This window comes from Mytilus galloprovincialis, chromosome 5 (assembly GCF_965363235.1).
Source record: "Mytilus galloprovincialis chromosome 5, xbMytGall1.hap1.1, whole genome shotgun sequence".
In the NCBI taxonomy this organism is placed as follows: domain Eukaryota; kingdom Metazoa; phylum Mollusca; class Bivalvia; order Mytilida; family Mytilidae; genus Mytilus; species Mytilus galloprovincialis.
This window is the reverse complement of record NC_134842.1, coordinates 5,929,481-5,955,788: the sequence shown is the minus strand read 5'-3', so window position 1 is coordinate 5,955,788 and position 26,308 is coordinate 5,929,481. Positions and strand designations below refer to the sequence as shown.

At 32.4% G+C, this 26,308-nt stretch overlaps 1 protein-coding gene across 1 annotated transcript; it reads left to right on the top strand.

Moving 5' to 3' along the window:
* The first annotated feature begins 473 nt into the window (after positions 1 to 473).
* LOC143075028 (Na(+)/citrate cotransporter-like) lies at positions 474 to 25,915 on the top strand. The gene is made up of 14 exons (XM_076250267.1): positions 474 to 630; positions 4,421 to 4,570; positions 7,184 to 7,299; positions 7,961 to 8,085; positions 8,866 to 8,959; positions 9,569 to 9,712; positions 11,813 to 11,947; positions 12,682 to 12,765; positions 13,926 to 14,021; positions 16,272 to 16,378; positions 18,950 to 19,077; positions 20,283 to 20,444; positions 21,936 to 22,073; positions 23,747 to 25,915. The coding sequence occupies exons 1-14, from the start codon at positions 517 to 519 to the stop codon at positions 23,906 to 23,908; spliced, it is 1,755 nt and encodes a 584-aa protein (XP_076106382.1). The 5' UTR covers positions 474 to 516; the 3' UTR covers positions 23,909 to 25,915.
* The last annotated feature ends 393 nt before the right edge of the window (positions 25,916 to 26,308 follow it).

Below are 26,308 nucleotides of genomic sequence, written 5' to 3'. Positions count from 1 at the left end.
GGCATATGACGTCAGCGCCTTAGCGCCTTGCGTTTTTGTGGTGCCTCAAACTGAACCGTCTCTACTACTTCTAGTCTAGTCTAGTCTAGTCTAGTCTAGTCTGGTCTGGTCTGGTCTATCTAGTCTAGTCTAGTCTAGTCTGGTCTGGTCTGGTCTAGTCTAGTCTAGTCTTTTTGTTGTTTGTTATTGAGGTGTTCTCTCTTGATGTTCCGTTTATATACATATATGTATCTAATTAATCAAAATGTTTGTTAAGTCTAAGTTATCTCCCTTATATAGTATAATAAATATGATATGTCATCACCTATCATGTTTATTTCTGTTATACGGCTATCCTACCTTACATACAGTTAATTTGATATGTGTGTGATGAACCTGCGAAATGATAGTACAGTTATAGTAATAAATAGTATGTCTGTGTTCGCCTCTGTTTAAATCCGTTTATATATATACACCTGAGTGCAGTAGGCGTGACGTAAATAAATATTAAAATAAACCTTAAGAAAAGGTGAAAAAATGGCTAACAGAGGTGCTTTGTGGTTTTTAAAAAATGTGTATGCCATAAGGAGTTGGATTATAATTATAGTTGCTTTCGTAGTACCATGTAAGCTGATTATATGTCAAACTCCGGTAAGTGGTACATGTAGTACAGAAGGACATTTTAGCATTAATCTTACAGTTAAACAAATAGGACGCTACATGTATTGATATGTTTACATCGACAATCGACTAATCTGCGTGGTTTTTTTTTTCTCTCTAGCACTCTCTCTCTTTCTTTCTTTTCTTTATTCTCGCATACCAAATTACATGGGTAAAGAGATATTTGTTCATGTTTAAGTACAATTAGTACTTCCATCACGTACGAAAGTAGAAAGATACATTTACAGTTATTTACCAAGAAGAGTTCAAATTATTAGTTTACACATCTCATTTCCATGTTGTTCTGTACAAGTTTTGGAATTCGTTAATTCGTAATGGTCATAGTGTAAGGTATATTTCTCTGATGAAATCTAATACATTTATTGGATATCCATAAGCTGTTTCTAAAAGCATAACCACTGATAACGGCAAACCAATTGCCGGGCTTATTCTTGATTTTTAATTTGTTAAGTTGATGCCGGTCTAGATACAGCTTAAGCTAGTTAATAAAATTAATTGTTTTTTTTCTTACGATATATGGTCTACACACACGTTTAGGCTAAGAAAAAAAAAACACTGATTTAACCGCAGCAAGTGTCTGTGTCTGTACCAAGTCACACTATGATGATCATTTGTTTTTCTTTGTTGTTTATCTTTGTACGTTTTTGTTTTCTTCTTCCGCGGAGTTTTATGTCCGAAACATCTTTTTTTTTTGCAATTAACGGTTACTCATAGATATAAGAAGATGTGGTGTGAGTGCCAATGAGACAACTCTCCATCCAAATAACAATTTAAAAAAAAAGTAAACCATTATAGGTCAATGTACGGCATTCAACACGGAGCCTTGGCTCACACCGAACAACAAGCTATAAAGGACCCAAAATTACTAGTGTAAAACCATTCAAACGGGAAAACCAACGGTCTAATCTATATATATAAAAAAAAACGAGAAACTAGAAACACGTATAAATTACATAAACAAACGATAACTACTGTACATCAGATTCCTGACTCATACATGTAATTAAAAAAAATATAGTATTATTTTCTTTTGTTTTCTTTTTAAAATTATTTTCATTTTTTGGACATGACTACACAGAACACAACTATATGATATTTCGGTAGCTTCGACTTAGGAATATTATCTGAAATATGTTTACTCTTGAAAGGAACTTACCTAATCTTATTGATTTTGCAATGTTAAATATTTCAATGATTATATAAGTTTCAATGTACCAATCTTACCGAAATCTTACTTATTTAAATAAATACGATACGACTGAACTATACTATGCGTTAAATAGAATCCTACCAAAAGAAAACACACAAATATTCCAAATATGTAGGTGTATTGCGCCATCTTGGATTATAAATAACAGAGAACCTTATGTCCAGATTTTGAATCAAATCAGAAAAAATTGATGAGGAATGAAGATAACTAATGTGAATTTTGATTTAAAAGAACTAATTTACAAGATTTTAACCTATAAATATTAATATCTCTACGAGCGAAGATTTTTTTTTTGCTTGAAATTCAATGTTGTTGAATTGAGTTGTTTAAGGGGTGATTACTCTGATTTTTTTTTTTTTTTATATTTTAGCTGGAAAAACCATACGATGACCCTATCTTTTCTTATATACCGAACACAAAGTTATTCCTAATAAATATTGTCTATATCCGTGATCTCATCTTTAGTTTCGAGTTATTATTTCCATAGGTGTGTGGTTTTTACAAAATATCGTGACCTCAGAGTTTACATAGCCTATTCCATATCGGCCGCATATCGGCCCGGATATCATCCCGAGACCCCAATGTGAGTACTAGGCGTTAGTCGAGTGCTTATTTAGGTCGAGCAATGATACACAGGCTAATATGGAAATTACATTTACTAATCTTTTTTGTCTTATACTTCCAACAAATTGTTTTTATTCGAGACAAATAACATTTAAATCCTTTTTGAGCCGAGTACAAATAAAATTTATGTTTGTTTGGGTTTTTTTATTGCACGGGAGGCCGTGGTTGCGCACCTTTCAGCATAACTATTATCCCTGTGCCCGTGATACCATTTTGTTTTGCAGTAGAAGATGAGGTCTTAATTTATATGTATACATGACATTGAACTTGTCGAACGCATTTTATTTTTTATTACGATCTAAATTATAAACAAATTACCAGGAACTAAATAAATCAGCCTTTGTCATTGTTATTCACTAGATAAAATCTCGCTATTCACGTATACCACAAGGTCTGCATTTAAATCTCTTAAAACCTATTGTCCTAATTTTATAGATTGTCAACAAATTTATTTGAACATGTGAAAACTGGAGTTGTACGTAAAGGTGTACATTTCCATTTTTACCTATCTCTAGACAGAAAGTTTGAAATTTTTACTTCACTTTTAAACGTTAAATAGTTGATATTTTATAAATTCTTGTTTTTTAACATTTAATTAAATTGATAAAATATGAAATTTGAATGCATGCCAGTATGAAACTGATCATCTATGTAATGGATAGTCTGCACTTGTTGGATTACATGTATGACTGTCTGGGTCACTCAAAGAATTTATGAAACGAATCATAAACCACGCCGTTTACTCTTGCGTACTATTTAGCAATACTCATAAATCTGTTTAAGAAAAAAAATCCTTTTATGCATAAGTCTATGATGGTATTACATAACGAAATTGTTAAACTTTAATCTCCCTCACAAATATTGTATTTATTAAACGTGCAGCTTTCTTTAATGTATCACGCAGTTTGGATATTATACATTGCATTGGTTAAGATGCATGCTTGGTGCAACTTTGACAATGTTAGTCATATACAGAGTCAAAGAAGTCAGTGTAAGTGTTATGGGAAAGCTTTACATCATCTCATGCATGAAATACATCATTTTGCATAGATAAATAATATTTCCTATATTGAAAAATAGTGACACGTTTGACAAATTGAAGTATTTCTCTTCAATCCTGAAACCCACACATGCAAGCCAATTTTGCCAAATTTCAACACAATACACAATTTGCGTTCTGTTTTCTCTAATTAATGAAAATGATCATTTTTTGACATGAAAACAGTCGAAAGCAAAAGGGCCAATTTCCATGAATTCATTTCACACCACGGTCATTTTCGAAATGTCTTATTTAAATTCATAGTATCCCAATGTGTGTACCCTATAAGTTTCAAGTAATATAATGGCTAATTCCTAAACAGATCACAAAATTATAAACGCATGAGGTAGCCTAACTGAAATAGGACAGATGTTTGCAAATTTTGAGTATCGATTCTAAAATGTATCAGAAGTTAATCCATGACCGATTCCATAATCTGCTTAGCATGTACTTTCAAATGGAAATAAAATCATTTTCGTTAGCGCAGTCCTAAATGCTAAGGTTGACGAAAAAATAATTTGCATTTTTGCATTATAATGAATTCAACGGGAACATGGTGTGCTGAATAACATTTTGATTAAACACTAACATGTATGGGTAAAAAGCAATATTTTGAATTTATGTCAAAGACTCCTTTGTAAGTATATTCAATTTCCAGATTTGATCATGTGAGTAAAATAATTACAGGGGTAAATTACCCATACACTTTTAATTACATATTCTCATAAGACGAAGTCGTGATAAAGAATACAAAAAAAGAACTGGAAAAATAACTAGGAATTGTCCTTTTGTTTACAAATGTTTACAGAAATGAGACGAAGTAGCATGCAGCACAGACTTTGACCTTTAATAATTTAATAGTGACTGTTTTACTTATCTTTTTGTAGGAGTCAAAATGTCTTTACGTTATATGTGTAATGGGACTGTGTTATGTGACGGAAGCAGTCCCGATATCAGTAACATCCTTGTTTCCTATCTTCCTGTTTCCAATGCTAGGAATAGCAGCAGCAAAACACGTGTCTTCAAAATATGTTAATGTAAGTATCGGGTTGTTGTCGCTTTGACACATTCCCCATTTCCTTTCTCAATTTTATCGTTGAATAGAATCAGCAAAACACGTGTCTTTAAAATATGTAAATGTGAGTATCGTTGAATAACAATAGCAAAACACGTGTCCTCAAAATATGGAAGTATTGTTGAATAGCAATAGCTGACAACATTTACATTTATTTAGGAAATAATTCATGGAAGCCACAGATTTGATGAAAATTTACACTTTGCCTTTGCCGTGATATTCGAAATGTATCAGGATCGAAAAGCATTAAAGGAATATCGCAGATTTTTATTTTATTTTTAGAAGGTACATTTTTCTGAACTCTGATCCTGTATTTTTGTTATGCATCAAACTAAAAATATAGGCTCTGTATATTTTTCCGACGTAGTCGGTATAGTTTCGGTTTGTGCCCTTTGAACTTAAGGACGCTTAACTATGGCAACAGAATACGCATGCTCGAAAATCCTATCTGTGATTGGACAAAATGCTGTCATGGTGGGTGATTGGGTTGTGTTTGAAAAAAACGTCTCGTTAATGATATCGTGATGGAAAGCAAGTGAAAAACTATAAATATTTGAACTAGATCTTACAAAGATTTATATTTTTATTAAAATAATTGTTTCTCCAATAGCTCTTTGCATCCGTGACAGCTGTTTATTCGGAACAATTATATAATTTGTAATGTAAACTTTGTTGTACGAACGTACATGACTTTTAGAACGTACCTACGCATGTGATATTTCCGCGGGGTTTTGGTGAATGTAAACTGCAGAAAGATACGAGGACCGAGAATCCGAACACAAACAGAGAAAACGTTATTTAAATGGTATCTTTGTGCTTCTGAAGGTTATCGAAATGATAGTTTTAAACATAAACTCAAATTTAAATACGTCGGATATCTTTTTAAAGATAGTTCTTGTTTTCAATTGCCATTACCAACACAGCGAAATCAGCATAGCGTGGTTTGTTCGAGGCATAATGTAACGGTCACATCTACGAGTCAGTGCTAAGTAAAGATATATCGAGAGTTTTATAACGATGTTGTTTACAAAACTCAAGACGTGATTTTAGAATTAGTTTCATATAGAAAGCTCGATGTGTATTATCACAAAACTATATTCAGGTTACTGTTTGTCTGAGAAATTCTCGTTTGTTAATTCATCCGAGATATTAATTATAATGACTAGTTTACTATGGCGTTACTATTTCTTGGATTTTATTATTCAAATGTAAAATGATAAAGACAAATGATAAAAAAGTTAAATAGTTTCTCAATTAAACTTTCCTGAGGAAACAAAAATAAAATCTTTAGAGAAAACAGTAAAGAACTTGAACTGGAAATCATGATCCATGTAGTACTATAAAATTACGAATAGAAATGAGGAAATTGTCAAAGATACAACATCCCGACCAAAGAGCAAAAAGAAGCCGACTTCAACCAATAAGCCTTCAACACAACAAGAAAATTCCGAGACCGGAGGCGTGTTTCAGCTGGCCCCTTAACTAAAATGTGTTATAGATTCATCATATTTCTTAATGGTTGTAAGTAACTTTGAACTACAATGTAGCTGTAAGTAACTGCGAGTACTCTCAGATCTATACTTGGTGGGTTTTTTAGGTATTGGGATATACAAATACCCGGCCACGTGCACTTTGCGTTTTTGTTAGATCAAGGAATTGTATATTTAAATATACAATTCCTTGGTTAGATGTATTTCTATTTGTATCCATCAAATGAGTTTTAAACCTTTTCAACTGATTGTTATAGTTCGTTCTTATGTTGTACCCTGTAATTCAGTGGATTTCGTTTGTTGATTTGTTACATTTTTGTTATTCGTTCATTTTGTTTTGTACATACATTAGGCTGTTAGTTTTCTCGTTTGAATTTACATTTGTCATTTCGGGGTCTTTTGTAGCTGACTTTGCGGTTTGAGCTTGACTCATTGTTGAAGGCCGTACGGTGACCTATATGTGTTAATTTTTGTGTCTTTTTGGTTTCTTTTGGACAGTTGTTTCATTGGCAATCATATCACATCTTCTTTGTTATAGTTTAATGATAATGGACGTCATACTTAACTCCGAAACATATAAATAAACTAAAATTGAAAAAAAATCATACAAGACTAGAGGCTCCTGACTATTGACAGGAACAAAAATAAGGCGAGTGTTGTAGGATCTGAAAACTCCTCCTATACTTCTAGCCAATGTAGAAAACAGAAACACACAGCAATACGCATAGTCAAACTCAATTTTAAAAAGTCCGAGTCCGATGTCAGAATAGGTTTCAAAAGAAACCTTTATATATAATGCTATTTTTTGCAAGGAAAGTAAAAAATTCAAAAAAATATGCTCTGCCTCAAGATGAAAACAAATAAGCAAATTTGTGGAAGTTAAATCTTAAAATGTTATAAAGAGTTACAGATTTCACAATCATACCAAGCTTGTGCAAATAATGTAATGGATCAGATACATTCGACGTGTTGATACTCAGATTGATGGTACCATTAATATTTATAGAAATACAAAAATATTAAATATTATTCAGATTAAACAAATCATATGAGCGCAACGTTATATTTACCATTACAATTTACAGGATACATCAATGCTGTTTTTCGGAGGTCTGATAGTGGCTGTAGCTATTGAAGAAACAGGTCTACACAAACGAATAGCTCTAGGAGTTATGAAGTTGGTAGGAGTTTCACCAAATATGTGAGTAAATGTATAGTCAGAGTTCAAATATTTGCTTGCTAATCGTGAAGTAAGTATTTCAGTCTTGGTTTCTGCTTTTTTTTCTTTTTTTTTTTAGGGGGAGGAGGTTTTCATCGGTATAATGAATTTAATTGTATATTAAAAACATCATACAGTACTATTTAGTTTTCCTAAAGTGACTCTGATGTTAAGCAAGTATGATTGGATGTAGCATATTTTCAACGTTTGTATCATATTTATTCCAGCTGATATAGCTTTCTTTCTTCTTTATTTATTATTCAGTATTCTATTTAATAATATAAGTATATTTTATATTTAAACTGTGAGTGACCCATGTTTTCAGATATGTTTATACTCGAGCAATATTGAAAAGAAACATTACATGTGGATGTACCAATTCCCGACCACTGAAAGCACACATAAATAAAGCCATTTAGAACATATTACAAACTTAAGGTATCCTCAAGATGACAACAAAATTAGAAAATAAGTTGTTCCTCAAATTAAAGGTTCCAGTCATATTTCTGTTCTAGGTCGCTCCTTCGATTTATGGTTCCAGTCATATTTCCGTCTAGGTCGCCTCTTTGATTAATGGTACCATTTGTGTGTCTCTTTAAGGTTGCTCCTTGGATTGATGGTACCAGTAATGTTTCTATTTTAGGTTGCTTCTTGGCTTGATGGTACCTACATGGTTTCTGTCTATGTGGATCAGTAATACAGCGACGTCGTCCATGATGTTACCAATTATTACAGCTGTTGTTGATCAAATGAAAATAGCTGAATCAGGTTGGATTTTTGTTTTAAATTTAAAATTTGTTAAAAACAGATTGCTGTCCAAAAGCAGACAAATAAACAAGTTGTCTTGATCATTAATTTGTAACTGTCGTTCATTTCTTATCTTTAAGTTATCGTGTATCTAATAATTGAAAATGCTTAAAAGCGTTGATTTCGTTTTTTTTTTTACATCTTCAGGCGTTATGTTTCACAATACTCCCATTTGTTCATGCATTTAACATGCGTAAGGAACACTTTTAATTTAATCGAATATAAAATAGCACAAATGAAATACTGCTTTCAGTTAGTTTTGACAATTTCGCCCGATAAAGATTGGCTAGTTGTGATGGTGACGGTGTTACAAACTTAAAACTTTGTTTACTGTTTTTTGATAGAAGTATCGGAAGAAACACTTATGTTGTCAAATAGACATGAAAATCATCAAAACTTGGAAAATAACTGCGATAATCGATTTTGTAGTGGTAAGTTTAAAAGTCATACCGTAGATCGGATTTTTTTTGTGTTTTAAATTTTTTATCCGGGTTCTTTTGATTATGCGGACTCAGATACTATCTAAGAATAATTGACAACAAAAAGGGCCGCAAAAAAATCCGATATACGGTAAAAGGGTTTCAGTAAGCAGTAACTCGGTGTTGGATTTTAGTGGACTCCCGCATGAAATTCCTTATACATGTATATGCACGTGCATGATGAGGGTTTGGAGGCATGCTGACGATTGACAGTACATGTACAAAGTATTTCTGATTAAAACACAATGTCTTATTTCATCAGATGATGACTCAAACTATGTGATGGACAAAAAAGATAATTCAAACGGACCAATCAGTGAAAAGGATATCAAAATTGAAATTAGTGATACGCAGAGGTAATTATTCTATATATTATATTTATCTAAAGTAATATATGCCTTGCATTTCTCCCCAAATATTAAAATCCCCGAACACACAAATGTAAAAAAATTGAAAAAAGAAAACTAACGACCAGAATTAAGTATAAATAAAGTATAAAACAATGGACCAAAAACAAATATGATACACAGCAACAAACCACAACCACCGAATAACAGGCTCTTGACTTGGGACCGGTACTATTCTTGTTTGGCGACAACTACACCTTATAACCCGGGACAGTGGTGTAACAGTACTATATAAGAACGAACTACCAAATCAGTTAAAAAGAAAAATAACCAAAAACGCAGTAAAACCTTTTACGACTTAAATACCAAACAGTATAGATCCAAAAGCCAGCATCTAATATCAATGTATGCATGCACTGAAAACGATTTTGACCATTATATACCAAAATATAAGGGACATACTATGGTGTTTATATTATAATAATAAATTTAATCGAAAGCAATACAATTGATACGTACATTCCTTTAATTATTTCCCGATAATTCCAATTTCCTGTGATTTGTTTCTTTATTGATACCACACTTATGTGTAACGATGTTGTTGTGATTGATTTTCAGGAAAACGACACAACGTAAATCAGAAGAGATAAAGAGGCTCAGTAAAGCATTTGCCCTCAGCGTTGCGTATGCTGCTAATACTGGAGGAATAGCAACACTGGTTGGTACACCACCAAACCTTGTTTTACAATCAGTTGCGAATACGTATGTCTATCTTTATTTTATATTTATTCAAATTGTAACAAATGTATATCTGTATCAATTACCTAATAAGATGTTACATCATAATACTTTATCGGCCTGTATAAAAGGCAATTGGAGTGGGGTTACGTTATTTCAACAATTCGCTAAAATTTAGTTTATATCATGCTATATTAATGAAATGTATCCTGTTGAACTTACTTTAAATAAAGCTAATACTAACAATGACCACTGCCCTTTTCTCGATCTTGATATCTAATCACTAATGGAAAGCTGAATACTAAAATTTATGATAAAAGGGATGATTTTTCATTTCCTATCGTTAATTATCCGTTTTTAGATGGTGACGTTCCCTTGTCACCATCTTACGGTGTTTATATATCTCAACTTGTACGATTCGCTCGTGTATGTAACAATGTTTTAGATTTTAACGAGAGAAATTTATGTATTACTGAAAAATTATTACACCAGGGTTTTCGATATCACAAACTAGTCAAAACATTTACTAAATTTTATCATCGGTATAAAGACATCATTCGTAAATATAGCTCAACATGCAGACTTCTAATACGTTCAGGTATTTCACATCCAATTTTTTTATGGAAATATTCTTTATAAAGCACAAAGGTGTCAGTATTCACCTCAGAAACTTACAAAACCTTTGAATAGACTTATTAAGAAGGGATATAATTACGATACTGTTGTCAAGTCATTAAAGATTGCATATTTTGGCGTTAATATTGAGTCACTGATAAGGTCTTTGCATCGGAACTAAACACATTTATTCTAAAAACAGTTGTTGGCATGACACGGGTTATGTTCTTCTCATATATGTTATGATGGTATGATACTAAACCCCTAACGGGAAGGATTGTGCCTGATGTTCATATGATGAAATCATAATCTTTCAGTCAGTTTAATTGAAGTCTGGAGCTGGCATGTCAGTTAACTGCTAGTAGTCTGTTGTTATTTATGTATTATTGTCATTTTGTTTATTTTCTTTGGTTACATCTTCTGACATCAGACTCGGACTTCTCTTGAACTGAATTTTAATGTGCGTATTGTTATGCGTTTACTTTTCTACATTGGTTAGATGTATAGGGGGAGGGTTGAGATCTCACAAACATGTTTAACCCCGCCGCATTTTTGCGCCTGTCCCACATCAGGAGCCTCTGGCCTTTGTTAGTCTTGTATCATTTTAATTTTAGTTTCTTGTGTACAATTTGGAAATTAGTATGGCGTTCATTATCACTGGACTAGTATATATTTGTTTAGGGGCCAGATGAAGGACGCCTCCGGGTGCGGGAATTTCTCGCTACATTGAAGACCTGTTGGTGACCCTCTGCTGTTGTTTTTTATTTGGTCGGGTTGTTGTCTCTTTGACACATTCCCCATTTCCATTCTCAATTTTATTTGTTCGAAAATAGGATGAACAAATTGAATCACGGGCCTTTTCTTAAACTACAGAATGGGAAACATTGTTAGATTTGTTTGGATAATACATTGAAAACTCACTGTTTGTGATTTAAAGAAATTAAATGATATAATTTTAAGACCAAATATGATAAAAAAAAAGAGAGAGCTCTAATAATGTTCTTTAATAAAATAAAAAAAAACATTTCGGGTCATGGTACTATTTTTGTTTAACAAAATGATACAGACCACATTCCTAAATATCATTAACATAATGTCGGCTTTCATCCCTTTTATTGCACTGTTACAATAAATTGAATCAACCAAAACAGTAGATTTTTAATGTACATAACTGTGCTTACTAAGATAAAAAAAAAATCCCGCAGATGAATAACTTTCTTTTCTCAAAATTTGCACATTTCACCAACGATCTCGAAACAGTTGAAAGGCTTTAAAACAAAACAAAAACCTTTAAAAATGCCCAATCCATCATCTTTGCCTGAGGGAGTTAAAATATTAGTTTCTTTAAAATTTCAAAATTTATAAACGGAATTGATACCTTTACAGCCTTTTAATATCATCATTAGACTTCAACACCAACCCGTATGTACTTTCCAACATCACTTCAAAATTTAACAGTTGCTTCAGTACATATTAATTTGTACTTGATATTTGTAAATGATTTTTCAGTAAGTATGATGCAACTAAAAAAGGCACAGATGCAGGAATAACGTTTGCAAACTGGATGGGATTTGCATTCTTATTATCGCTCATTATGCTCATTATTTCATGGTTTTGGATTCAGTTACTTTTCATTCGATGTGGGTGAGTATATTTAGTGGAATGACGCTATTCTTCCATAATATGATTTTTCAACACATTTATTTTTGGTTTTCCCGTTTAAATAGTTTTACACTAGTCATTTTTTGGGGCCGTTTAAAACTTGTTGTTCAGTGGGAGCCAATGCTCCGTGTTGATAAAGACCATAATTTGACCTAATATACTAGTTTTCTTTTACAATTTGTGACTTGGACGGAGAGTTGTCTCATTGACACTCATATGCATACTACTACTTATAATTATATCTATATAATTATTCTAACTATCAGCATATTTTAAATCTGCATATTTTCGGTAACAAAGTTTTGTTCTTCCCTCGCCGGGATGTGAACTAACTTATGCTATTGAGATATCGTGAAGACAACACCTACACTATGTCATGCGCTCTATATTGCCACCTACATGTATACTGTACAAACAAAATCAGCTTTCGGTGGACTAGTGTTATTTTTCCTTTTTAGTATAATCTAGATTTGTAACACAGAACATGGTAGTGTAGACATAACATAGAATTGATTGCAGATTAGCTAATTATCAGACGTAAAGGATTGAAAGATGCAGAAACAGAAATAATGATTTGATATATATATATATTTATATACATTCATGTGAAATACATGTATGTGACAACCGGTGAATGAAATTCGAAAAGGAATGAATTAAGGTAAGAAACAATATTCGTATTTTGACAGAAAGTCACATTTTGTAATTTTTATTAGGTGTTTAAACAAGGCAAACAGAAGTAGATCTAAAGCCATCAAGACAGCAATAGATCAGGAATTTAAAAAACTTGGAAAAATTACGTAAGTTTAGTTACATTAATTCCTTCATACATATATTGTTTGTCAGTATTTGTTTTTACTTTGTTTCATAGTTCCTAAGTATAGAATATGATAATTGATAGTTTTAATAAAATTAATTTAATACGTTTACATTTATTGTGAAGTACGTCTTTTCTGAAATTTTATCAACATGGATATGATTGTTTATTGTTTGAATGAAGTAATTATTTACAGAGACGACAATGGAAGCTTTTTCAGTTCTGCGTTTTCACTATAGAAAATTTTTAGGTTGATGAACGATCGACACACTTGCAACAGTTACAGTCAACCAACTCGTGATGGCGTCCGACAATTTACGAAGGGATGATTTCAACTTCACCAATTGGAACCCTTGGTTTAATACATGTAGCTTCCTTGTGAGCAGCAACCCTCTATCAAGGAAATCATGATAGAAAATACAAGCCCGGGATATCGTTTCAATTGGGAGATATATACCCCGTATGCTTGCGCTGCTGGAATGTTGCTACATAGAAATTTCAAAAAGGATTAAAACATCAGATCGATATAAAACAAAAAAGCAGACCAGACTCTCTAATATGTATATCACATTTTAAATGTTGTTTTATTCATCAAAACATTACATATGTTGTTCACAGCCGAGAATTGTAAATTACTGTGAATCATCAAATTTCAAAATCAATGATATAAATGCTTATTACTACTTTTAAAACTAGACTTTTTAAACCTTCTTTTTTTTAGTTTTATAGGCTCTTGCCTTATTTTTTTTTAATAAGTTTTGGATTTTCAAGTTATTTGCCCCAGAACATCATTGAAGAAACATTTGTTGTCCAAATGCGTAATTTGGTGTAGTTAAATTGGTACAGTTTATGATAGTAAAATGTATAAGTAATTTGAAACATATACACAAAGACAACTGTTGTTACAAATGCTCAAAGTACCAAATGAAAGCATTCTTTTTTCAATCAACACACGTAGCGCTGCATTAAGGATGCAAAGACAAAAGATTTGTACCTAAAACAATACAGTAAAAAAGGCATATCCACAAATTTAAAAACTAGCTGTAGAATGATGCTGCATACCGCAAATGTATAACTTTAAATCTTAGAAGGTCGTCTTCTGAAAGCAATATTTCAATACTAGTCTGCTTTATCTTATCCTAGGTTTGCGGAAGCAACAGTGTTGATAGTATTTATCTGTTTAGCAATACTTTGGATTTTCCGTGATCTTCCTGATATTCACGGATGGTCACTTGCATTGTGAGTATATCTGTTTCTAATAGTTTTACAAATTACGAAGGATAACCATCGGAAAATCGGAGTGATAAATGCTTTTACGAATATTTACATATATCTTCCTTTTTTTGTTTGTTTGAAGAACACATTCAGTGGCGGATCCAGGAATGTTCATAAGTGGGGGACCACTGACAGACCTAAGAGGGGGCCCGCTCCAGTCACGCTTCAGTGATTCCCTATAATATAATATAGCCACGATATATCCATGCTTATGGAGGTAGAACGTCATTGTGAGAAAAACGCCGTTAATTATATGTGACTAACCATTTCCAGGCTTAGGAGGGTACATTGTCTAAAATTGATTTTTGTATATTTATCTAGAATATTCCGAAACAAAACTCTCTGTCATGTTATTATGACATATTTGTTGTAATAGCAATGAAACGAGTCATTTCGAATACCGGTATGAAAATGGGACTGTTCTGTAACGACTTTTATTTATTGAATGCCCTTATTTAAAAAACACAAAATTTTTGTATTTATTGGCTTTTAGTGATGTTCAATAGCGTATTTGAATAAAATTTTAAAGACTTAAATTTACTACAATGCAAGCAATTTTTAGCTCTATTTTAGAACATGTAATTTAAACTTTTTGAAATGAAGTTAGTTTAACATTTGTCAAAGTAAGCATTAAGAATTCCTTTTTTTTAATTTAGATTTATTATGCATGTCTCTATACATAGTATGCGACGCGTAACAGTTTATAAGTAGGTGTTATCTTAAATGCATTTGATACGGTGCATTAATTATGGATATATTCAGACTTTATTTATGAAAGGAAATCTATAGGGCAGAAATTATTTTTTTTTTGTATCAATTTAAAATGTAGATTCAAATATTTTTCACTTCAAACGATAAAGTAAAACTTCTTCAAAACTTATAGATGATGTATAGTTCGGCGTCCGCAAAATGAAGCCGAGGAAAGTGTTTATCTCTTCTTCACAATTACGTATTTCATTGAATCTCGATATTTATCATGTTTATAATTTTTCTAACAATGACGTTCTACCTCCATAAGCCTGCAAATGTCATGGCGGGTCATATATAAGTAACCAATTTTTTCCCAAAAATGGGGGGGGGCGGGCCCCCTGGGCCCCTCTAAATCCGCCTCTGACATTGAACCTTATGCGTGCGCAAGCATATCGCTTATGTTGACGATGTCTTATACATATATTTTAAATTTATTTGGAATCTTTTCTTTTTAAGAAACATAAATAGGTGTAATACCACCATTGATTTTCCCCTATTAGTTTTTGTTAAATTGGCACTTTTAAAAAAAATGTACAGTATTTACCTTTATTTCAACCAAAGAAATACTTTGCATGAATAAAGTTTAATCTTTTCCAGTGCTACAGTGAAAATTTCACACTACATTTCATTGCATATAAGAAAGTAACCAACACCGGAAGTAAACAACCCAATTTTTACACTGTTATTTACTGGTTACCTGCTTTGATAACTATGTAACTTTAACTTTCCAAAATATTTTATAAGACCATCAAATAAAAAAAGAATGATGCTTTCAGACACCCAACATACATGTTTATGACTCAAAAAAATTTAAGTGCATCGAAATGCAGGGTTAATTTTCTACAACTGTCAAATTCAAGGGAATATTTTTTTAGACCTACTGTCGTATGCAACCGGATGTGACGTACCATGATTTGGTGGTATTACACCTTCAAGAATACGCAACGAACTCACTGAAAACAGTATGTTTTGCCTTTATGTGTATTCATATGGTTAACGGTTGCTGATGTTGCTCGTCATAAATATTGTTATAATCTTTTCTCAGGGATTAACAGAAAATATCACATACGACAAGGTCAATGACGGCTATTGTATGAATGTCCATTTTTATGTTTTACCCCACCATTTGAATGGAAACGTAGATTTCATTTGTTGTGAAAATGTATAGCAACTCACAGACCATAGATCTAAATAATTCTTATACGAATATTTCATGCATGCAATGACTATTGAACATATGATTTCGAGATTTAATTATTGCAAACCTGATACTGTCTATTTTTTTCGCATTACTAAAAACGTCGCAACAACCTTTAAATTTACATTTCTTTTAAAAACGCTTAGTTATGTCAGTCTATTTCTGTCTAATGCTCATCCATTTCATTCCCTTTTCCATGATCAATAGACATTTCATGACGTTTCTCAAAAATCCTTTATAGCAACCTATATGTTTTGTCTTTACAGTAAAACTAAGTACGTTAGTGACTCAACAGCGTCCATCTTAATGGCGTGTTTACTTTTTATTTTGCCTGCAGAGATACCAAATGTTTTCTGTTGGAACAAAATTTCAAGTAAGTGACTTAATGATAAACTATCACAAATCTGTTGACTAGTTTGAAGTTGAATATTGATGAAAATACTCAAACGTATACAGGTGTATTATCAAATCAATGGCATTGAAGGACGCACATTATAGGTTCGATACACTTCAATTACAAAAGGGGATATCCTATCAAACTTGGATATTCATAAATGTTATAAAACTTTATTTATGTCATCATTCTTATTATATGCATCAAAAGTTATATATATAACATAAAATAATAGATCATAAAACGTCCAAAGTGTTAATTTTCAATGAAAACATTGAGAATAGAAATAGGAAATTTGTCAAAGAGACAACAACCCGACTAAAGAGCAGTAGCCCTTTTCACAAACAATCTTAAGTGTAAAATTCATCGTAAGTCTATAATGTTCCTTAATAATTCAACTAAATATTTTTTGTCGTAAGATTTATTTTACACTTAAGATATTTTGTGAAAAGGGCTACAGATGCCTTTACTTAGAACCTAACGACCAATTTGCCATACTAAATAAAATCATTTAAGAAAATGATTCATTTCCAAGTTGATATAATTTCAATGACATGCACATTCAATACGAACATTTAGTACGTGCTAACTAAGATACTTATTTAATGTAGCAAAATACAAAAATAACTAATTTTTATCAAAATTTCATATTTAGCTGTTTTTGATACTTAATATTACAAAATCATAGAAGAAAAATACATTTCCATATCTTGCACTGTTTAGGATCCGGAGTTTTGATTAATTGCTTCTATAAACAAATGTACGTGACTGACTGATACAGTAAGAGCATTCGTGCAGTGCTTTGTGGTTTATCAATAGACTCATTTGATAGCTTTATGATCACTGACCACCTATTTTAGTTTAACCTGGATTCGTTTTCTCTCAATCGATTTTAGACTATTGAACAGCAGTATGCGACTTGAACCAACTTAGATTTTACTAAGGAATTACTTGTTTTAGAATCTTATACGCTAACAGGTTAGTTAATAAGTGCGGAGTTCCCTTAACTTACGTGTTTACAGAGTACACTTTTGAGTAGCTTTATGCATATGGGCCATTATGGTCTCATTTGAATGATGGGAGATACAAATGTACATTATATTAAATCAAAATAGATTAATCACAATATCATATTTATTAAGTAAAAATTAAATCGTCTTAAAAATTTATTGACAAGAGATTCCGTATACAATACTTGATATCGATTCTATATTAGACAATTGGTTTTGTCAATTCTTTGTAATATCAGTTGTTACGGCCAGAAATCACCTTAAAATTGTAGCCAACAAAAGACACAAATCAATAATAAAATTTAACCAGATTTATTATACAAAAGTTTACAAGAAGTATTACACAAATATTACTGTCAATTTAACTGTCAAAATATGCGAGCCCAATCTTTTATCTTTATCTGTATTCGGAAATCTTCTCGGAATCCAATCTGTATATTACGTTCACTACTAAGGTCACAATCCAGTATGATGTTGTTTGTAGAATTAAAGTGTCAATCCAAATAATGTAAATACTAATGTCTATCCATGTCTAAGTCTGAGAGAACTTGAGTGTCTGTATATATATAGTTGTCACGGAAATTTCTAGAACAATCTGGAAATGGAACGTCCTAGAAAGTTACAACAAAAGTTTCCAGTTAAATGTAGAAGTTTAAATAACGCATCTTTTATTAGGATCATTCTGGAATCATTATGTAAGTCAAATGGAAAGTTCCAATCATTCTGTGATTGTTCCAGTGATTTCTAAACTGCACAGTTATAAGATTATTCAGTAAACAACCATCAGGCCACACAAAACAAATCAGGCCAACTTGAATAAATATAATTATTACAATAGCATAAAACAGTGTCACCTTTAAGTCATATGAAACTTCAAATTAATTTAACTCATGTGTATAATGGGCTTAGTTAACAAATGGGAAGGCATGGAAATATGACAACAAATGTCATGGCTCTTATCTGTCACGTTTTCCACATGTTGCACGTGCTCTGATTTTATTGTTTACATGTCACGAACCGGTAAACTTCGCAAACAAACTCTAAGGTCAATTGCTTAATTGCTATCAACAGCCCTTAATAGAAATGTTATTCGTCGAAAAAACGCTATAAATGTATAAGGAATATAAAAATCGTTCATGCAAGGCTAAGATTATTATATACATTGGTATAAACATTTAGTGCATGCATTGGTTAAAAAATTTCGAAATACGAAAACATCTAGAAAATACGGTTCATATGATATTAACCAAGATAAACTGGTAAAACGTGTATTTTTTCCGTTTTGATTATAATTTCATTATCATAAAAATGAACAACTTGTTATGTTCTATACTAGTAACGATGGATTCGTTGTTATCAATTCGTTTTGTGTGTTTGAGTTTATGATTTTGCCTTTTGATGAATGGCTTTTCGTTTTGAATTTTCCTCGGCGTTCGGTGTTTTTGTGATTTTTTCACAAACAAGGAATACATACAAGTATACATGATTAATCATATTAAACGTTGCATACTCGTCATTTTGTATCTTTATACTTCTGTAGGTACCACTAATGAATACGAGAAACCAACATACCGACCGATTTTAAATTGGCAGGTCACTAACCAGAAAGTACCTTGGGGAGTTTTAGTACTCCTCGGTGGTGGTTTCGCTTTAGCTGATGCAAGTCAGGTAAAATAATTAGACAATGAGGGTCATGCATGTCGGGTAAACTAATTAGACAATGAGGGTCATGCAATTCGGGTAAACTAATTAGACTATGAGGGTCATGCAAGTTGGGTAAACTGATTAGACTATGAGGGTCATGCAAGACAGGTAAACTAATTAGACTATGAGGGTCATGCAAGTCTATGAGGGTCATGCAAGTCGGGTAAAATAATTAGACTATGAGGGTCATGCAAGTCGGGTTAACTAATTAGACTATGAGGGTCATGCAAGTCGGTTAAACTAATTAGACTATGGGGGTCATGCAAGTCAGGTAAACTAATTAGACTATGAGGGTCATGCAAGTCGGTTAAACTAATTAGACTATGAGGGTCATGCAAGTCGGGTAAACTAATTAGACTATGAAGGTCATGCAAGTCGGGTAAACAAGCTAGACTATTAGGGTGATGCAAGTCAGGTCAACTAATTAGACTTTGTGGGTCTTGCAAGTCGGGTAAACTAATTAGACTATGAGGGTCATGCAAGTCTACGAGGGTCATGTAGTCGGGTAAACTAATTAGACTATGAGGTTCTTGCAAGTCAGGTATGCCAATTAGATTATAAGTGCCAAGTAAGGCAGATACACTGATTAGATTATTACAGTCAGGCAAGTCGAATATACTAATAATTATTTATTTGTCATGCGATTCAGGTATACCTATAAGAATGTAAGCATTAGGCACGTCTTGAAAGTGTACGAATTAGATTTTGACTTTCATTAAAGTCCTCCATACTACAGTAATAAAATTATAACTGTCAGGCAAATACTAGGTAAACAAGTCCGATTTAAAAATGTCAGGCTAGTTCGGAATTCTTATAAAATTTTACGCGTGAGGTAAGTCAGGTACAAGACAAAAATCATTGATGTCATCTGTATGAACTGATCATGACCTGCAACATTGAACAAAATCTTACAAAAACTGCAGCTTCAAGAGCACCCCTATCACGGCTATGTTGGGCCACCCAAAAAATTTAAAAAATTGGTAAGCTTCTGGTTAGCTGATTAGTTTTTCTTTAGATACGCTCGTATAGTACATTCTTGTCTCGTTGACGACAATAATTTCCAGCTTTGGAGATAAATTGGATACCTTTAGAGTTTTTAAAGACCTTACGATTAACCAGTTAACACTGGAATAAAAATTAAACATGTATTTTGCTTTTGTATTTTTCAGATTTCTGGGTTGTCTAAATGGTTGAGTTGTGAGCTCAGTTCGATTAACGAATACGAACCCTGGATCATCAATTTAATAATTTGTTGTGTTGTTGCTGGAGCAACAGAAGTAACGAGCAATACTGCTACAGCCACATTACTATTGCCTATAATGTTTGATTTGGTACGTATCTAGTCACATTACAAATACTTCTGCCTATAATGTTTGATTTAGTACGTACCATGTCACATTACAATTACTACTGCCTATCATGTTTGATGTAGTACATACCTTGTCACATAACAATTACTACTGCCTATCATGTTTGATTTAGTACGTACCTTGTCACATCACAATTACTACTGCCTATCATGTGTGATTTAGTACGTACCATGTCACATTACAACTACTACTGCCTATTAGGTTTGATTTAGTACGTACCGTGTCAAATTACAATTGCTACTGCCTATCAGGTTATATTTAGCACGTACCGTGTCACATTACAAAAACTCCTGCATACATGGTCATTTCTGAAAATATAGATAGTGTAGGTTCCCCCTAGGAAATCCTTTACGGCTAAAACTTTGCCACTTCCACTATAAATGTCGTAAAATATATATCCTATAATTCATGCCCCCCCCCCTCATTCATATGCACTACTTTTCTTTAAGGTCAAAACAAAAGGCTGTGTGACCTTTTTTCAATATTTATAATCCCCGACCTTCCAAGAGCTTAAACTTATTCTTCAGTTCTGTACTAACCACCCATTACTTTGGGTCTCCCTCATAAATCAATCTAGCCGCTATCCATGTGTATTTATACTGGTAACATTCAAAAGTAATGTCTCTATTACATGAAACAAAGAATGTTTGATTTAATACGTAATATTACACATTAAAATTACGAATTCCTTTAATGTTTGATTTAGAACGTTTCACGTCACATTACAATTACGAATACACATGTTTGAGTTAGTATGTATTTGAAAGCACATTACAATTACGACTGCCTTTCCGGTTTGATTAAGTACATATGTCATCAAATAAAAACTACGACTGTATATATATTTGAATTTTGCTTGTAATGTTTGAACATCGCTGAAAGCTCGGTGTGATTTTAGCTTTGGTATTCTTATAAAAACATAGAGTATTATAAAAGAGGGGTGAATGACACAATAGGGACATTCAAACTCATTCATCTAAAATTAACTGACGAAACCATGGCTAAACAAAACAACAAACAGACAAACAAAAGTACACAAACCGCACCAGAGAAAAAAAACTAAACAAAGGCAATAGAAATATACCGCTGTTTGAAAGTCATAAACCGATTGAGATAAACACAAATCCGGGTTACAAACTATAACAGAAGGAAACACATCAACTATAAGAGGAAAACAAGGACACAACAGAAACACTAAAGTGAACAAAACCAAACGACAATGCAACACATAGAAACGAACCATAAGATAACAACTGCCGTTTTCCTGGGTTGGTACTAAGAAACACGAACCCCACATACAAATTGGGGTGATCTCACGTGCTCTGGAAGGGTAAGATACAACCTACATACAAAGGGAAATTCATCATGTGTTCTTGTGAAACAATGGGGGTGTATTATTAGCTTAGCTGGTGTATTACAAATAAAATGTAAAATGTTTGTTATTATTTTCAGGCCATAGGATTGAACCTGCATCCATTATATATGATGATTAGTGTCTGCATTGCTTGTTCATTTGCTTTCATGTTACCAGTAGCAACACCTCCAAACGCAATCGTGTTCTCTACGGGATACTTAAAGATTTACGACATGGTATGTTTATATGATTATGACAATAGGTTGTGTTTTAGCTATACAACCAGGTTTAATCTACCATTTTCTACATAAAAAAATGCCTGTCACAAGTCAGAAATATGACAGTTGTTGTCCATTCGATTGATGTGTTTGATGTGTTTGATCTTTTGATTTTGCCATTTGATTAGGGACTCTCCGTTTTAAATTTTCCGTTTAAAAGTTCAGTTTTTTTTATGATTTTACTTTTTGCTGATAAAACAGCTACATGTATATAGAGGAGACTAACTGACGAGGATATACGTTTATTTATAATTGAACATATTATTGATAAAAGAATAATAAGAATCACAACAAATACTTGCTTTCCATCAACTATCTATCTAGATCATTTTTCGTAAATGACCTATCTAGATCATTTGTCGTAAATAAAGGCAACAGTAGTATACTGCTGTTCGCAATTCATAAATCGATTGAGAAAAAAACAAATCCGAGTTACAAACTAAAACTGAGAAAAACACATCAAATAGAAGAAAATTGAGTCCCTATAAATACAAAAACAATGCAGTCGATTGGTTTGAACTCGCATTTTAAAAAATAAACATAAGTTAACGGTACAAATGTTTTTTTTCTGCAACATATGCACATTTCGTCAATACTTGTACTCAGAGATGCTCGAGACCCAAATATATTTGAAAATTCAATGCTAAATCTGGAAGCTAGTTAAAACCAAATAACAATTTATTGTAAAAAAATGTACTCAAAACTAAATCATTTGTCTTCTATTGATAAACTTCTTTCGTTGTTCATAAAAATATCATATTGAGTCTTGTTAAATGAGGGGCATAAAGGGAGTATCTGAACGGAAGAACGCGAAATAAAATTGTCATTTCACGATGAACGAACAATTGAAAATGTCTTGCACGTTTTTTTACCGATTGCACGAAACAGGGTGAATAGCGGATCTTTTCACGGCTTTACGTAAAATAAAAATGGCAAAACACGTTGCACGAAAATAACCCTTCCCCACCCTCTTCAATTTCCTCGTCCTGACTGTCACTTTCCATGATGTAAAATAAGCAGGTGTACTTTAGCATCACTGAAGAGACATGTATTGTCGAAATGCGCATCTGGTGCAGAAAAATTGGCACCGTTAATGTTATTACTGTCACTGGGTCGATGCCTCTGCTGGTGGACTGTGAGTCCCCGAGGGTATCACCAGCCCAGTAGCCAGTACATCATGAACATCGGTACTGGCATGAAAAGACGATTATTTTGTGTTATTAAATTTTCTGTTACAAAATATTAAAAATCATTATAAATTAAGGAATGTATCTCCCTCATGCAAAGCTCTGATTCCTTTCACGGATTTGGCTATACTTTTTGGAACTTTTGGATTATAGCTCTTCATCTTTTATATAAGCTTTGGATTTTACATATTTTGGCCATGAGCATCTCTGAAGAGACATGTATTGTCGAAATGCGCATCTGGTGCAGTAAAATTGGTACCGTTAATGTTATTAACTATAAAATAGTTATATCGGACAATATTGAGCTGGTCTGCTGAGGCTTTCCTAGTTTATATGACACCAAGTGTTCTGTGTGGGTTTTTGTATTCTAAAATCCATACTTGTGCGAACAAATTTCTGTGTGGGATTTTAATAAAGCAATATAATAAACACTTTTTTATACAGGTATTTGCTGGTATTGTTATGAATATTATCGGGATTGCAGTATTAACGCTGGCAGTTAACACTTGGGCAGAACCTATATTTGGCCTGGATACAATTCCGGAGATGTTCCGAAATATTTCGAACAGTACAAATAAGGCTTGTATTCAGCTGTGTCCAAATTGAAGTTCATTATAGTTCCAATACCCATCCATAGAAAAACACTGTATGCAAATGAGAAGCACAAGAATCATTGAATACTTGAATGACTCAATATTCAGATTAAAGAAGGTAGCTACAATGTACACTGGGCTATCCTGGGTTTGTTATTATTAAACAATCTAAATAATAAAAATATATGCGCGAATTGAACTCCTGTATCTGGAATACATTAATAATATGTGATCAATTATTGTATATTTTGCTTTTTTTCATATATAACACAAATAACTATCTTTAATTCTGTAACGGTTATTTTAGTCATTAAAAAAAACACAAAAATGTATCAGTTTGTGATACTATATTTAAAGATGCACATATATTGTAAAACACATATAATAATCTAATTTAACAGTTGAATTGATGTCAATAATAATTATACAATGTATTATTTTATTCCTAACAAATATATATATAAATGTGTATATTGAATACTTATAATTGCTCTTATTACGTATGTTAAATTATATCAAGGAAACGAAAACGAATGATGGAGACAATACATTTGAACTTTTTGTGTTTAAAGTATACCTTATATACATGTAAACATATGTTCAGACAACAAATCCTTATCAGGGTGCGTAGAGATGTGTTATTTGAAATGTCAACACGTTTTGGTAAGAACAAGCGGATAGTCTGAACATATGCATTCGATCGACATGAACTACATTCGTCTAGTTGTGTATGTTTTTGTGCACAAAGGTCAAGATAAGCAATGCAATTAATTGTATTATACATTATCAAGCGATAACGGGAAAATACGCATCAAGATCAGGAACAAACGACAATAAATATCCGTTTATTTGTCATTATGACAACGAAAAGCGAGTCTTTATAAAACTTTACCATAAACACCTACAGTATATAATGGTTTATGCAAGGAAATTACGTAAATAAAACGTTTTACCAACAACAAAACAAAAGATCCAAAATTGAGCAACTTCAGTTCCATATGTTTTATTCCCAATGCACATAATCATGATAAACTGAACTCATATTAATCTTCACTGTTAATTGATTTGATTTTTGATTTTTTGTGTTTTTAATGGCGATTGGAGTCGAGTGCATCCACATTAGCGGGATTCGAACACACAACCTCTGTGTTGACTGGCTACCGATAGGAACTACTAAGACTACTCGGCCACCGAGACCCCTTTCAATGTTTATAGAATCATGGTCATTTTTACCGGTATGAACAACCATAAAAAAGAATGTATGTTTAAGTGTGCTGACAAAGTGTGCCTATAACATGTATAATAGCTTTAAAAAATGAATGATTGAATAAAGCTAAAACGATGAAATGTTTACAGAAATATAATATTAATAAGACATTTGAATTTCTGAAAAAGCTCAAAAATTACGTCATATTTGAAAAATTATATCTAAAAAAAAAGATCGAAATAGGATTGATTTAACTGTTCTTATGCTGTCCCGTTCAAACACTATCCGAGGTTAGGTTAGGGGAGGTGGTCAGCCATCAAATTAGTTTACTCCCGCCACAGTGTTCATGTTCCTGTCCAAAGTCATGAACCTTCAATTCATTGGTTGTTTTTTGTTGCTGAATATCATATTTGTTTTCCGTTCATTTCTTTGTACATGAATCAGCACGTTAATTTCTTCGTGGGAATTGTTTTACATTTGTCATCAAGTGGCATTGTATTGCTGAATATACTATATGGGTTTTACTGATTTTTGAAGGCCTGCGTTGACCTATAGTTTTTAATGTAAATGTCATTTGGTCTCTGGTAGAGAATTGTCAAATTGATAATACTATATAGAAATTATCTATTGGGGTAGATACACATAACAATATAGTAAGTTCAAATGCCAAGTTCAATTTGTATTTATAAAACATTAAAACATGTTTATAATTTTTGCTCAACTAATCTAATAGATAATTGGAGAATAATACATCATACATTTTTTTTACAGCAGCAGCAATATAATGAGAAATAAAGATTACCTCTAAATTAATTCTGCGTTGTATAATATTAAATATACTTGCCAAACATAAACAACTGTACAGATTTTCAAGAAATTTATCAACAACAACAAAAAATGACGTACACCTCATGATTCAGATGGAGGGATAACTCTCATACATATATTTATATTCTAATTTGCCACGCTCAAACGAATATAACTTATCTGATACATAAAACATTATAAATTGGATAAGTGTAACATCCTGGTACCTTTCATAACTATTTATACCACTGGGTCGATGCCACTGCTGGTGGACGTTTTGTCCCCGCGAGTATCACCAGCTCAGTAGTTGTCACTTCGGTGTTGACATGAATACCAATTATATGGTAATTTTAATAAATTTCCTGTTGATAAAACAATCGAAAAACTAAGGATTTTCTT

Excerpts from the sequence above, each read along its gene's own strand:
- LOC143075028 (XM_076250267.1), top strand. The coding sequence starts at position 517 with ATGGCTAACAGAGGTGCTTTGTGGTTTTTAAAAAATGTGTATGCCATA. Across the intron at positions 16,379-18,949 it reads CTGTTGGAACAAAATTTCAA|GTACCACTAATGAATACGAG; the intron begins GTAAGTGACTTA and ends ATACTTCTGTAG. Across the intron at positions 20,445-21,935 it reads TGCCTATAATGTTTGATTTG|GCCATAGGATTGAACCTGCA; the intron begins GTACGTATCTAG and ends TATTATTTTCAG.